Here is a 16,541-nt window from a genome sequence, read left to right as displayed (position 1 = left end):
GGTGGGTGGGTGAGTGAGTGAGTGAGTGAGTGAGTGAGTGAGTGAGTGAGTGAGTGAGTGAGTGAGTGAGTGAGTGAGTGAGTGAGTGAGTGAGTGAGTGAGTGAGTGAGTGAGTGAGTCTCTTTTAGCAATATTAGCAATATTCCAGAAATATCACTGTGGGGGACACCAGTAATGAACTTTGCTCACTGCATCCATGTGGGGAATCGAACCCGGGTTCTCGGCGTGACAATTGAACGCTTTAACCACTAAGCTACCCCCAATAAGCCGGTGGTTAAAGCGTTCGCTATATATATATTTGGCGGTTGGGGGTATCAATAATCTGTAATGTGTTGTGTTCACAGTCTGAAAATTAAAATGTAAGAATGTCAGATATATCTCCGAGAATTTGGTGTGTCACGTTATGGTATCCATTAGATGAGAAATGTCACGTTCTAGTATAACAAGGCTTGGGTGTCACATTCTAGAATGTATAAGGAAAGAAAACAAATTACAAGGTAGGTGCTCCTCCGACGATAAAAGTTGTCCTCTCCTCAGATTAATCACCTTTATATACCGTGTTATATGTCTGTGTGCACCCTTCGTATACCACCTCGCATGCTGTCACTAATTGGATCATATTACATATCCACGTGTATTTTCTGCACAATTATTAACAACTGTTTTATCTATACCAACCACTGCCGGATGAATATACATCTAATAGCAATCTCGTTAAAATCAGATCTTAGTTCTCGCTACCGCTAAAGAAAGATCTGAGGACATCCCATTACGGGTCATGTCAGACCGACCTTGCGCGAACTTTGACAGACCAATGGAATGACCAATCAGAAGGCAGCTTTCTCGTGCTTTACGGCACTAATTTCAAATTGGCGACTACGCTTCGAAACATATTTTGACAAATTCTCGATTACAAATTTGAAACCTGAACAAAAGAACATTCTTGAATGGCTAATAGATGGTCTAGATTGTATGGATTCAATCGTTAAACCCGTAACTATCGTTCGGAATACCCCGTGTTAAAGTTTTCGAGGTTGTATGATTAGGAATCACATTCCGACTGTCACTTTCATGATCTGGTAAGCGACGCTCTTATTGGTCGGATGAAAGGTCGTTCTGACGTGACCCTTAATGGGATGTCTTCAGGTCTTTGTTTAGCGATAGCGAGAACTAAGGTCTGATTTTAATGAGATTGATCTAATAGCTTCCTTAGGAACAGCGTTGTACACTATTTTTATCAAGTCTACAATCAAGTTGTGGTATTAATTCCAAACGAAATGTTGAAAATGTTGTGTTGTGATGAATTATTAAGAAAATTGTACAAGCCATGTTATTACATATTGATAACGTTGAAGCCATGAAAATTAAATGAATATTACCAAACTGTCATTAATTGCTTATTATAACGAGAAATGATTGCTATGACGTTTGTATGTATGGTGTTACGTAGATTATATAGAAATGTATCTGTCATTATTTCTGCTTAACATATAATTATGCTTCTTTTTCAACTTTCGTCATCGATGTGTGATCATGCAGGGTTTAAGGGTGAGTATTTAGATTTGAAATACATGTAAAGTTTTAAGACACAAAAAGCAGTTTGAATAATAGAGATAACTTGTTTAATACTTTACTATTAAGATAATGACTATATGACTATATCGTTAGCCAAATCCTACAAAGAATACATGACTCTGTCTGATTTGTTTCGTAACAACTGTTTAAAAAGTTTCCACAATGATTTGCACAACTACATACATTTACAACCAACCAACTGAAGCTTTAACAGTGAGTGAGTGGGTGAGTTTTTACTCCGCTTTTAGCAATGTTCCGGCAATTTCACGGCGGGGAAACACCAAAATTAGGCTTGACACATGGTACCCATGTGGGAATCGAACCCGGGTTTTCGCTTGACGAGGGAACACTCTGACCACTACCGATCGAAGCTTTAAGAGCGATTATGTGGGCACAGATGGCTAACTCATCTATCGCCGCATACCGTTATACAGTGTTCTGTCCAGTTTCCCTCATGATCCACTGGTTGTGGGTTCGAATCCCACATTGGCCCCGACTATGATCCTCCTGTTTTGTCAGCACCACGTCCTTGGTCATCCTGGGATTCACCAAAGTTGAAAACAAAAACATTCCAGCCAGTCTCACCTTGGGCTTTCCAGACATATAACACAGACAGACCGCAATATAACCGAAATAATGTTCAAAGCGGCGTTAAACCTATTTTTACAAAATTCAATATTTTGTAAGTATATGTAATAATTCTATTTATTTCTCAGTGTATTGTTGGGTAACTAGTACTGTAGCTTCCTTTGCCAATGTATGATTAAAGCGACCATTTCTTTAATATCGATGCAATTTGTTTTCTTTCCTCATGCGTGATCAGCTGGTGAGTATGACGTCAATACAATTAACCCAATGCCCCGTGTATCAAACAACTAGATCTGAGTACAAAGAGCATTTTTTTTTAACGTTATTTTTTTACATTATATGTAGACGTCGGTTTTCCCTTTCGTCTGAAATGTCCGTGTTGAGACTTGTCCACGTAACTGCAACAGCTGCTGTTAACAGACCAATTACGAAGTAAATTTTAAATTGTTTTACGTCAAACAAAAACTAGACAGAATAGTCTGACTTGAATGAAACCAGTGATTGTATAGCAAGACCTTGTGAAGATTGTTCACATGACCTACCATGTGTTTGTCCGTCGTGTATGTTGCGAGGCGACACTGATTGTACTTGTAACTGATTCAATTATTATCCGTTGTTATAACAAAGGCACGATACCTCAGATAAAATGTATTTGAAACCTTAGATATTCCGACTTGCCTCGCTCGCCCCCGAAGAGAGCCAATTATAACATTTCAAACATATCTGAAAACCATCTAAAAATTACTATCATCATATGTGATATTTTAGATAAGTGAAGATACAGCTTGAGATTCGTTTTGAAATGTTTTTGTCGCTCTTGTTAACAGCATGTCAATGTATATGAAATACATCTTGACAGAAAATATCTTCATATGTGTTACATGGCTTGTTAGTATAATTCATAATAAAAATCAATTTAAGAGAAAATGTTATCGTATGTGATATCCACATTTACAGCATACCAAATTGAATGTTAAGAGCACGTCGTTTTTTAAAACATATTATATGTTTTTGTATAATTATTATTTTACAAGTTATATGTTGAATCTATCTTAAGGCATATGGCATGACAACATCTGAAGGTTTGAGAAATTACATGTTATCACTATCTTTACCAATAATGCATAAATGATTGATATTACGCTATAACCAGCTTGGTGGGCATTTTGATAAGTGGGTAATATCATGTAACACATTGATAGTTCATCCCGAGCGTAATTCCGACTTTGTTTCTTTCACTTGCTTCTTGGATACAGATGTGCCAGGTACGTCTCAAAATGCTGTGTGTGATGTGACGTGACTACAAAGTAATTGTTTCACCGAATCTCATCTTCGGTGACAAGTTAACGACATTGACTTTGTTCTTAGTTAACTTATAGGATATTAATCGTAAAATAATGTTGGCTTTTAGCTCATACAATCACAGTATGGAGCATATTGTGTAAGGCTTCATTGATTATAATGGCGATGTCGTATGGTATAGAAATTGAATCCGTCCATCCTTACATACGTCCTTGTATTATTTGTGTGTCTTTGCATTGGTCAGTCACTATCATATGTCATACATTGTTTCCTGATAAACGCCCAAACCGTTTAACAAGATCGTCCTCCAAGTTTGTCCATGTCAGCCAAGAGCTAAATATGTTTCACTTTATAGAAATTCTTTAAATCCTACGAGTGAGTGAGTATGGTTTTACGTCGCTTTTAGATAATTATATTCCTGTAATATCAAAGTGGGGGACACAATAAATGGGCTTCACACATTGCACCCATGTGGGTAATAGAACCCGGGTCTTCGGCATGACGAGCGAACGCTTTAACCACTAGGCTACCCTACCGCCCCTCAAATCCTACGAACAAAATGTCAGATATATTACATGTATATAATAATATACAAATACAATTTTTATAGACTTCGATTCCGGGGCCCATTATGTTCGCCTCTATGTAAATAAGATTCTTTTTTAGGTTTTGTATACCATTTTCCAAATTGAAATTGTGATGGAAGCAATATTTAGAGCCAGTCCAAACAGACCACTAGAACTTAATTATCTTGCTTACATTTCTGTGAAACTATTATTTGCTTTGTCATAAAATCGGCATCCATCAGAATCAAGTAATTTGAAGAAAAAAACAACGGCTTACTTCCCCTTATAGATATATAAAGATGTGAGATACACTGGTGAGAGGAGCACATATATTAAGAAATCCACGCAATAATGACACGACAGGAATTGTTCTCCTACTCACAAAGTTGATCCACCTTTAATGACTGTGAAATGGTTGCAATGCTCGACGTATTGACCAAGGGTGGAAATACATGGCGCCATCATCAGCACAGGCACAGTAACGTAGACCTCCGACAAGGACTGACAGACATCAGACAAATTATTTCTCTAAACCTGATACTTTGTCTGACCATCCGTTCGTTAGTCATTTCCTGTCAGGAACTCAAACCGTGATTCGAAAACATGATACTTACCAGCTTTACGACATTCTGTTTTTCTAATGATGTAAATGGTGTTGTCTGTTATTTGAAAGTACAAGCCTTTTAATGTTGTACATTCAGCGTCTCTAATTCTTCATAGAAAGCGGGGGGCACGGGGGGCCCAGTCGTCTAAGGCGCCGCGATTCGCTGTGTAGAGTTGCGTCCCTTGGGCACGCCAGAAACCTATGATTGTGGGTTCGAATCCCGGTTCGCCCTAATTATGTTTCTAGGTTTGTCATCACCATACCCGTGCTCGTGGGTTTCACCGAGGTGTTTAAACAACGTCTGAGACCTGCATCACTTCGGGCTTTCCTCCCACATTAAGCTGACACGCCGTGATATAACTGTAATAATGTTAAAAGCGGTGTTCAACCCAACTCACTCACTCACTTCATAGAAAGCTGATGTAAAGTGCGCAGAATTTCTGCAAATATTAAATTAATATATTAATTTTAATCTAAAAGCATTATTCAACAAGACAAGAGACTGAAGTACACCAAAAATGAATATTCTACAAAACTATCAATTACAATAGAAGTTAAGAAGCCATATTTCATTTTCGTGCGTAAAAGTATTAATAGTGTTGACCGAAATTATTAGGTATAAATTATTAGCACAAGTGATAAAAGTGAAGATAGAGTACATGCATTGGATCTAATACCTTTCTCCAAAAAAAACAACCTACTTTTGAAGAATTAATTATAAAATGAGCCAGTATAAACCGTTTGCAACGTTCATTGCAATTATCAACATCTCGGGTTATATTTACGGCTGATTATTTTTCAAATTTGAATCCTATGATAGAGACGGTTACCGTGATGCAGCGGTGACCGACGGGCATGTGGGCAATTGATGAGGATGTGACGGATTTGTATATACGATTGATTGCCGCTGGCTGCTGGATTTAAGGCGCTTTAAATGCTGAGAAAGGCATCAAGTACAGGTCAGATTTAATGAATGGTCACATTGTGCCCCAGTTGTTTTGCTGTGTCACGAGATGTGCTTTCATGACGTACTGGAATAACTACATAGCATCATTTCGCAGACATGTTAAACATGATGTTTTTTGGTTGTTTATAAGGGTTCACGGATTCCACGTAATTCATATCAGCTCATGGCTGGAAGGTTGCGGCGAATAATAGCATTGATTTTCATCCTTCCATGTTCATTATCTGTAAGTTTGATTATCATTGATTTTACTAATGTAATTTGCGGCTCATTCTTTACCTTTGTTTTCAATCCTACAGGCACACCCTCGGGTAAGTTGAATCTTCGTCACAATTTAATGATTCAAAGTCACTATATTTAGATTCTAAGTTAATGCAGCATGCACTTACCATTGGGATGAATTCTGCGCAGTGCATTTAGAAACAAAAAGGATGTGTAGAGTACATGTGAATGGACTGTACTGTTAGGGATATTGTAATTATGTTATGATTAACCAAGAAGGGTTTGGTTCGTATTGAAATATTGAGCAACGTTATTTCTCGTTACAGAATTGTCCAGACGGAGTAAGTATGAATTGATATTTTGTTGGGAACGTTCGTTATCCAAATGACATGATCAAATAGTGAGTGAGTGAGTGAGTGAGTGAGTGAGTGAGTGAGTGAGTGAGCGAGCGAGAGGGCGGGCGAGCGAGCGAGCGAGCGAGTGAGTGGGTGAGTGAGTTGAGTTAACGCCTTTCAACATTAATTCTGTTATATCACGGCGTGTCAGTTTGATGTTGGAGCAAATCCAAAATGAAAACAGGTCTAAGATGACTTCTTTGAGAGGCATTTAGTGGTTGGAGTACAATGTAAGGATACAGCTTCTTTATAACAATTGGGAGCGACGTTTCGGTGTAGTTTCCAACATCGCTTCTTACTTGATCAATTTCTTGATAACGGTGTTAGAACCTACACCGAAACGTTGCTCCTAATTCTAATAAAGAGTTTTTTCGTCCATATATCTTATCCTTACTTAGGTCTAAGACGTGTACCACTTTTGTGACACCCAAAATCACGGGTTGGTGATGACAAACCTGGACGCATGACCAGGACGAAGCTAGGTTCCCACGATCACCGGTGTCTGGCACACCTAAGGGACGGAACTCTTCATAGCGTGTTGGGGCGCATTAGACGACGGGACCACTCGTGCACCCGATTTAATAAAATACAGTATCTTTGTCAATGTTCAGTACTGTGTAATATTATCAGTACTTTTGTGAATTAACGTTTGCATGATTTTTGTAGATACAACTTCATTCTTTGTCATGAATATAACTATTAACTTATCATCAAATCTCCTTTTTCAGTTTCGTAAAAGAAACTATGTACAGGTATGTAACCCGTGGTATTTTTTCTTTAAAAAACTTACAGTGTTGTTTAACTTCTATGGTGCATTGGGAGATCCCAAACAGTGTTTTCAATGTAGAGCTAGGTTGCCTAATATTTTAATCACGCTAATTCAATTTGGGTTCCGGACACGAGGTTCCAAATGTGAAAATTTATTGAAGGTTTATTGACACTACTCTTCCGACATTTAAACTAATAGTAACACTATCGGTTCTTTCAACTCTTGTTGTTCAATCCGTCGTTTGACTATCGTGTCTCATATAGTTACCCATATTTTATATTGTATATTGTCACCAGCCGTTTAGTCTCGTATAATTTGATACACTGAAAGTAATTTGACCAGATGACTTTACCACGTCCAAAGTGCAAGTAAGAAGACAAGAAAAGTTAATTTGTCCTTGTATCTTCATAGACTCATATAACGTCATACACTTCATTCAAATAGTTACACACATGCGTTCATGGCATTAATAAACCTTAAACATAAAACGTCAACGCCAGAGAACAAACAGTCTCAACTATCTGCCGAGACAGATTCCATTCGGTGCAAAAGGCGAACTAGAGGTGAAAGTAATATGAATGGATCACTGAAAAACAGTCATGAAACCAGGTGTTCGGGAAAAGGGTCAGCATATCCTGCTCTAAAGGTAGCACCCACCACTCACACAATTGGTATAAAAAAGTAAGTGTTCGTATTTTGCCTCCAGTCGCAGTACACAACACCTGCCACACGACGGTGGCCTCTTGACCAGACAAGCCAGTGATGGACAAGACAAGACAATTCAGTGACACAATAGCACACTAAAAATTATAGATTGATCACAAGGATCAGTAAATGACGTCATTTTCAACCAGAAACCAGGGCCCACTTGCACAAAGCGATCTTAGCGCTACAACCATTGTAAGTCAATGTTAAAGTATGGGAGTGACGATGATCTTTGCGCTAAGATCGCTTTGTGCAAGTGGGCCCAGTATACATTGAAAGAAAAACGATTGTGTCGTTCGTTACACAGTCACAGTCCTGTTTGCGAACACCTGGTGTCATCACTGATGTTTAGTGATCCATTTAAATAGTTGTCATTGCTGTTTTGCCTTTTACGGCCAATGGTGAGTGGTTCACCAGATGGTCGAGCCCCATTGTTCCCTGGCGCTGATGTGTCATACTTATATATTTCATAAGGAACACAGAAACGCCAATCTGGTCTCTCACCTTAAAGGACTTAACTCGGTCATGCTTGGTAATATGATTTACAAGAACAATCTACCAATGTTTGACATGGGCGACTAATTAGTCAGATTTGGTACACATATGTACCGCCGCTGTCTCGTGCCCTTTGCATTTCCAGGTCTAGACGTCGTAATTAGTGCTCTGTACGTGAAGCATTGTTTCAATAAACTGAGGTCACCAACTTGTAGAAGCTTATAAGCCGTCACGCGTTGTTGAAATACACTGAACAAACTTGCTGGGCAAGTAAGTTGTCCCGGGCCGTTCTTTAACCTCCATTCACTATATTGACAGAATATAGAGACACCTAGAAGTCATGAGAGCCCCGAGTCAATAGTGAAACAGTTGCAGGACATCATCAACTGGAGACATCGGGTGATGAGGCGGAAGATGATGGCCGAGTCCCAGAGCGACAGGATATTCGATATGATCAAGGCGCGGTCACTCTCCCGGAGGAAGTAAGAGGTGAGACACAATGTTTTTAGGGGGGTTTTTTGGAGGGTGGGGATGGGGGATTTAATTTGAAAAATGATTTTTAAAAATTATTTAAATTATATGTATATATGTGTTTTTCAATACTTTGTCCCAGAAAATAGAAACGAATGAATTTTCCTCTGATTTTACACACAAAAATGAATTTTTCGCTGGACAGGCTAGTTGTCCAAAAAAATGTGTTGTGGATATACATACAAAAAGGTTCGTCTCCTCCTCTCAGAGGACAAATTGTATGTCTTGAAGCTGTGAACAAAAATACCCGGACTCAAAACTGCCAGACCTGTTAAATTTAAGTTTCTTACATAAATCAGTAGGATTCGTCATGTATGTGTGATTCGCAGTGACATACATACATGGTTACGCGTGCAAAGGATGAACTATTTCCTCACGATGATAATAGCTTGGCTTCCTCAACCCATTATCAACCTTTAGCAATAAGACAGCCCAACATTGATGAGTGAGTGAGTGAGTATGGTTTTACGCCGCTTTTAGCAATATTCCAGCAATATCACGGCGGGGGACACCAGAAATGGGCTTCACACTTTGTACCCATGTCGAGAATAGAACCCGGGTCTTCGGCGTGACGAGCGAACGCCTTAACCACTAGGCTACCCGACCGCCCCCCAACATTGATGACATGTGACGTAACATATTCATGTGTAAATCAAATGTCAAGATACCAACCTGACAATTATGCCCTGTACGTTATATTGTACACGAACCCACAGATAGTGTACTAACCAAATTGACAGGGACTAAATACGGTGTAGGATATGACAACCTCTTAGTGCTGTTACAAAACCTAATCGTTCCTGAAGTTACGAATCCTTTCTAAACTCTCAAATCGACTGTAAAAGAATTGTAGTGAGTGAGTGAGTATGGTTTTACGCCGCTTTCAGCAATATTCCAGCAATATCACGCCAGGGGACACCAGAAATAGGCTTCACACATTGTACCCATGTTGGGAATCGAACCCGGGTCCTCGGCGTGACGAGCGAACGCTTTAACCGCTAGGCTACCCCATCGCCCCCAAGGACTTGTAACGCGAAGTACTGGGTGTGATTGTTCTACCAGTGCTGACAGATTTGATGGTTGGTGGAACTTTTCAACCTTACTCTATACTAAAAGCGACAAGACCCTTCCCATAGCCACGAGGAATCCCTGACAAGAGCAGAGTTGATTGCACGATGACCACTGTACCATGACCATCCCAAATGTCCATTTGACCCACAGCTAGCATTCTTTCCTTTAACCACTGGAAGCTTTGGACAACATGGTGTCGAGAACTATGCCTACAATTCGTTATATGGGTAGATTGTATACCCCGCATGGCGCTGAGAATGAAATGTGAACGTTCACTGATCCAATGACCGACCACTAATAATGTATCACCATGAGCATTCACCGAGAGAAAATAAACCTGACGCATTAGAAATGGACTTTGAGAAAAGCATTTGATATAATTTAATGTAAGCAAGTCTTCCACAAAGTGAGGGTGTGCATGTGGCCATTTTGTGCCCTTAGTTCTAATTCATAGCTTTTGGTGTAAGTTAATTTCTAAGAATGTGTACGTCATTTAAATAAGTTTCCGTTAATCCGTTGATCCCTCCTGAAATACCTCGAGCTCCGCAGGCATAAAAGTGATCCGGACCTGTAGAACTCTACACGAATATACATCACGCCAACCCCTGGTGTCATTGGAACGTTCATTGCACGATGGGGAGCGGTGGGGTAGCCTAGTCGTTAAAGCGTTCGCTCGTCACGCCGAGGACCCGGGTTCGATTCCCGACATGGGTACAATATTTGGAGCCTATTTCTGGTGTCCCCTGTCGTGACATTGCTGGAATATGGTTGAAAGCGGCGTTAAACCGTAACCACTCACTCGTACCATGGCCATATTCATGTTGCTTTCTGCAGTTCCCCGTGGAGATCCATCTGCAGACAGGTCCATTAAAAGCTAATAAAGTTTTTACAGCTTTGCAAAAACCCTATCAGACAAGCCAATTTGCGTCTATTTCTGGACTGCTTTATGTGTACATATACATTATTTATGATTTTTTTACGCAAATTGAATCTTTTTGAAAAAGCATCTTATTTTCCCGCTTATTGTATTGATATTGTTTCTACATGTGCCGACATTGTATCCAGGCGTAAAGACAATTCTATATTTAACGGCTTTTAAATCAAGGGGTTCTCACTCACAAAAAAACGTTTCAGACAACAATAAAAAGACATGCACATCGCATCGGTTCCCCCATTTATGTAATCCAATAATCAAACAATGTACTTTACGTGATAACAAGAGCCATTTTCGACATGTCAACATCTTCAACTAGTCATTAATCTTACCCCATACCTAACAGTCTACCGAACCGCCACACAGCTAGAGGGCAAGAGAGATCTTGTTGATAATCACAAGAAGTACCTGACATTTTGAGTCCTTCATTGATCTCTTATAGACCAGGAGGTGGTTCTGTAACGTAATCCACGTGGCTTTTGAGGTGCAATGTAAACGAAGATGTTAGCAAATTAAACATCATGGATCACGTAAACTGTTTGTATGAAGAAATTAGATTTGTGAAATCTCTTCATTGCAGTAGATTGTCCCACAAGGGATATTTGGACTAGCGCAGGGAAATAGACTCTGTGTTTGTGATGCTGGACGATTGGATTCGGCTTGTTGAATTTAAACCTTTTTTCACTTAGTTATTATCTGGTCAAACATTTCAACTGAAACTACACACCGACTGTCTCCGAAGAACGTTGCTGTTGGCGCTTTCTGTTTACTAAATAATTGTTCAGACAGTTAAGTTAAGATATTTACCTTAGAGCATTTAACCCCCAGCGACGTGGTTCTCTCCCACTGCATCCCTGACGTGATGCGGCCAATGATGAGTCCCCCACAGACATGAGATAACTTCATGTTTAATTCTTTTGAATATTCCATAATGTTTTGAATGGATTAGAAAGAAAAGATAAAATTCAGTTAAACTCGTTAATAGTATTTTACAACAAATGTGATGATTTTTGTTTAACGCCGCACTCAGCAATATTCCAGCTATATGACGGCAGTCTGTAAATAATCGAGTCTTGACCAGACAATGCAGTGATTGACATCATGAGAATAGATCCACGCAATTGGGATACGATGACTGCATCAACCAAGTCAGCGAGGCTGACCACCCGATTCCGGTCGCCTCTTACGATAAGCATGGTCGCTTGTTACAGAAAACATGGGTTGCTGAAGACCTATTCTACCCCGAATCTTCACGGGTCATTTTACAACAGATAATCACTGTGAATAGAATAAGCTATTCCTACGAATAAAACGAAATCTCAGTCTGGAGGTATGACTGTACCTAATCAACATGAGATATAGCTTCTTACAACCCAAACTCAGATTGTGTTCCATATTTTTATTTCATCTAAAAAAGCTTAGAATGGTAAAAAAAATAATTAAATTATGTTTTTCTGTCCCAAAAAATCTATGTTTGTGAAATTTACATTGGTGTACAGGGGTAATATTGTTTGTTACCCGTTTTAGTCTTTTTTCCTTAAGTCTGAAACCCCTTGGGATTCAAAATTTAATTAACACTCCCGGATAAAATGCCAACTGAATGCATCTCTGTCCAAACTCTATCCGGGAGATGCATTGAGCTTCGACACGATCAAAATTCTAAAAAAATACTTGTTGAAAGAAATATGTGTCTTGGGGTTTAATTGGATTTTCGTAATTGGTTTCATCACTTTGTGCTACCCTTTCAAAATATTATTGGCTGGATGGAAAAGTTCAAATATACATATTTTATTACAATAACTCCTCTTACAGAAAGTTCATGTATGTAGTTAAATTTCTAATCAGGGGTACTATGGGCGTCCAATTAAATTTGATCATCGCCGTATTCCCATTCCATAATGATTTGAACAGAAGCCAAAAATATACTGAACATGTCAACGTAGAGATATAATTTGATAAACGCAGTCAGTATCATTCTCATTAAAATCGCATTACTCCGATATGGCGCCTTCCTGTGTGAAGATCAGAAGACACCTATCGGAGGTCGAATCGGGGAACTTTCTGATCAGTCTAGAGTCTACGCTTCTAACTTCTCTGTACGAGTGTGACCGCCTGCGTGGTCTTGTGGTAGAGCGTTCGCCCGGAGAGCGGAAGGTCCGGGGTTCGATCCACGCCCCGTCATACCAAAAGACGTTAAAAAATGGTACTTGTTGTTACCCTGTCTGGCACTCGGCATTAAGGGGCTAAAACAAGGACTGGTCGGCTCGGAGTCAGTATACTGTGTCTGAGTGGGGTATTCGTGGTATCTCAGTGAGCTAGCACTATAAATCGGCATCAGTCCGGACTAGTACAAGCATCCACACAAACACATACACGTACATGCACGTCGCTGTATAAGTCCAATAATCTTGGACGCGACGTTAAACCCCATTTCACCTCACTTCACCTCTGTACGAGTGAACGAAGCATTTAGACAAACGTATCTGATTCTTTATCTCGAAAACTAATATAATCGTTCAAAGTTTCTATTATTTGCGGGTATAAGAATCAAAATATTGATGACAATTATATGAATATATCAATGAAAGTCATTGATGACGCGAAATGTGTAAGCATATTATGCTCTACGGTAGCACCCGCCACTCCACTCGTCACCACTCGCCCTTTCCGTAACCGACAAAAAAACTCGTGCCCCTATCGATGAATGTTACGTGCGAAAATACGACAAACCAATCAGAATGCGCGTATGATTTCAAGTTCTTCGTCAAAGAATCCCTAAGAAATATTTTTTGATTACACATATTTCTTGCATCTAAAAATATACCTAAGACACAGTAAAATGTGTTCAATCATACTGTATAATTTCGCATGTCCCGATGTGCTTTAAGTTGAATCTGAAATATATATAATATATGGGGAAATATATGTGAACCATTACGCAACGAGTTGACAATTGTTTCAGGTATTCCCGTTTGCGCTAAGACGGAACCCAGTCGCAAAAATGGCCATGAGAGGGACACGAGTCGCTATTCGGCTTGTCCTGGAATAACACGAGTTGGTTACGAATGCCACCACTCACGCATTTTGCATTAAAATGTACGAGTAGTGTTGGTTATCAAAAGCCTCACCAAGCAATACTCCTGTCAAACGACAGTGGCATATAAACAACAGAACCATAACGAAATGAATTTGAGTTGTTTTAGAAAGCTGACATTTGATTGGCTCAAGAATTCACGTATCCTTCATTTAGATTTGGCGGTCAAAGTTCCCACAGAGTTCACCTCTTTATGAATGTGTCCTCAAATCTTGATGCAAAGAGGTATCACATCCGATTAAAAGATTCCATTTTAATGAGATTGTATTTCATTAAATCGCTTTTCTTGTTTCAGGTCAGACTGACCCCTGACCCCTGACCCCTGACTTCCAGGATCTGCCCGGCAGGCTGTGACCACGTCACGTGACAACCATCCCTCCAGACGTATCTGAGCACTTTCAGACTAACTTCCCAAGACTCCACAAACTACATATTTTCAAACTTTCAACATATATATTCTTCTTCGAGGTGGCAGGCAAGAGTGTTAGCCTAATATCAGCCCAAAGATAGATATACATCCGATTATAACTAAACTTGGCGGACGGCATTCAGATTACTTCGCGGAAGACGATGTAATGTCTGTGCACCCATGGGATGAAGAGAATTCGGACTCGATAAGCCATTGTACAGCTGTAATGTTTAAGAATTTTTTTTTGCAATTATGAAAAAAGAAGCAGGTATAATAAGTTTGTTCAAGAGTATGAGCCAGCGTGACGGATATTGAAGAACTGCAATTGGAAGACCACTGTCTACCAGAATATACCGTCATGACCTCCAAGAATACAACCGCACGTTCTCTGTTTTTTCAATACTCAGCTCTAATACTACTGCATTGAATGTATGGATTAATATCTGTGAAGTTCTATCAGTACTAGTGTACAATTCAGTCGCTGTTGACATTGTCAAAGTATATTTTTGTGATGTGTACAAAGAATTATTAAGTTCAAATAGGTTGTGTCCAATTAAATTGTTTGACGGCATCTCCATATTTAAAAAAAAAGCATTTGCAGAAAACATTGGATGAAAAGGTTCCCTGAAGCTGATATTCCATAATGTAAAATTTAAAGGACCACTTTGTTTTCCTTATATTTATAACTGATAATAGAATATTTAATCGTCCATGTGTCTTATATGTATTTTGTATATCTTCAGCCGAAACACACAATGATAGTTTGATATTTCAGACTTTTGATTAAGTGGAAGCATTGAATAATTAATATGTCACAATCGATTAGTTTTTAGACGTTCGCTGATTTAACAATGTATACAAACTTGGAACTGGCGGTACTAAAAGTGAATGAGTGGTTATGGACACAACCTGTTTACCAGAACATAGATACCAGAAGATTTCCTCATTAAAAGTCTGATTCAAATTAACAAAATCATGTTAAAATCAATTTTGTAATGAAATTGTTGAATAATTCAAACACAGTTGCAATAAAGTTTAAGTTAAGCAATCTCATCATGTGTTCCAAGGCTATATGTTACACTTTAGCTAGACAGAAACAAGATGTGCATACAGTCTCCAACTGATGTCCATTGATGCCAACAAAAGCCATTTTAGTCAGTGGCGATTTCTCTTATATTTAATACGGAGAGAGAGAGAGACAGAGAGACTGAAATAAAGCGACAAAACCCTTTTGATATCCAATAGAAATTCTGAATAAAGCAGAGTCGATTTTACGATTTCGACTATATCATGTCTACGAATCACTATCAAATAACAATGATACCAGGTGTTGCGAAAAGGTGAGCGTATACTGCCCCACCGGTGGCACCCGTCACAAACACATGCAAAGGCAAGTCAATTGTTCACCTGAAATAAACACGGGAACATATGGTACAAGTCAAAATAGGGAATTGCATCGGACATCATTTTTGTCGCTGATGCGTCAAATTTGGAAATGTCCTCGCCATGTCTACCTTAAAACGTTTTGAAAGCTTTACTGAGGCGACCGCCTCCGTGGTCTTGGTAGAGCGTCCGCCCGGAGATCGGAAGGTCCGGGGTTCGATCCCAGGCAGCGTCATACCAAAAGACGTTAAAAGATGGTACTTGTTGTTACCCTGTCTGGCGCTCGGCATTAAGGGGCTAAAACAAGGGCTGGTCGGCTCGGAGTCTGTATACTGTGTCTGAGTAGGGTATTCATGTTAAACTGCGGCATGGTATCTCAGTGAGCTAGCACTATAAATCGGCATCAGTCCGGTCTAGTACAAGCAGCCACACACACACACACGTGCATGCACGTCGCTATATAAGTGCAATAATCTTGGACGCGACGTTAAACCCCATTTCACCTCACCTGCTACACCCATGTATAATTAATGTAGAGTGAACTGTCGATAAGAAGGACTGAACTGATTACTAGTTTACGAATGGTATAACATATGTCTCTGTATTTCTAGACAGTAGATGGTTAACGTGGATTTTTTATTTGGAAGAATCTTAAATACAAAGAAAAAACCGTCAGAAGGTGTTCTCTAATTTGCTGGTTTAGTTTAACAGCCTCCGATGCTACAGGAGGTGGTCTAGTGGCTATATCGTGAAGCCATCCTTGGTCTAGAAACCTATGGTTTGGTTCGAATCCCATATACGTATTTCAAGTATTTGAATATATTTCAAGATTTGTCAGCACCATTCCGTGCTCGTGGGTTTAACCAACGTGGTATACGTCTGAGGCCCGCATCTCTGTGTGCTTTACTCTCAGCCGAACTCAAGCCGAAATGCC

The 16,541-nt window shown here is 39.5% G+C and overlaps 1 protein-coding gene across 1 annotated transcript in view; it reads left to right on the top strand.

Moving 5' to 3' along the window:
- Window positions 1–15,263, top strand: part of LOC139461596 (uncharacterized) — an 85,546-nt gene extending 70,283 nt beyond the window's left edge. The window contains exons 3-7 of the mRNA XM_071243071.1: window positions 5,899–5,910; window positions 6,148–6,162; window positions 6,945–6,968; window positions 8,504–8,674; window positions 14,111–15,263. Of these exons, the coding sequence (XP_071099172.1) occupies window positions 5,899–5,910; window positions 6,148–6,162; window positions 6,945–6,968; window positions 8,504–8,671 (219 nt within the window). The 3' untranslated portion in view covers window positions 8,672–8,674; window positions 14,111–15,263. The remainder of the gene's footprint in view (window positions 1–5,898; window positions 5,911–6,147; window positions 6,163–6,944; window positions 6,969–8,503; window positions 8,675–14,110) is intronic.
- The last annotated feature ends 1,278 nt before the right edge of the window (window positions 15,264–16,541 follow it).

Source organism: Haliotis cracherodii, unplaced genomic scaffold, assembly GCF_022045235.1.
Source record: "Haliotis cracherodii isolate W230 unplaced genomic scaffold, xgHalCrac1.p SCAF_15, whole genome shotgun sequence".
NCBI classification, from domain to species: Eukaryota; Metazoa; Mollusca; class Gastropoda; order Lepetellida; family Haliotidae; genus Haliotis; species Haliotis cracherodii.
Note: the sequence above shows the minus strand (reverse complement) of the source record. Positions and strands in the feature narration are given on the sequence as shown.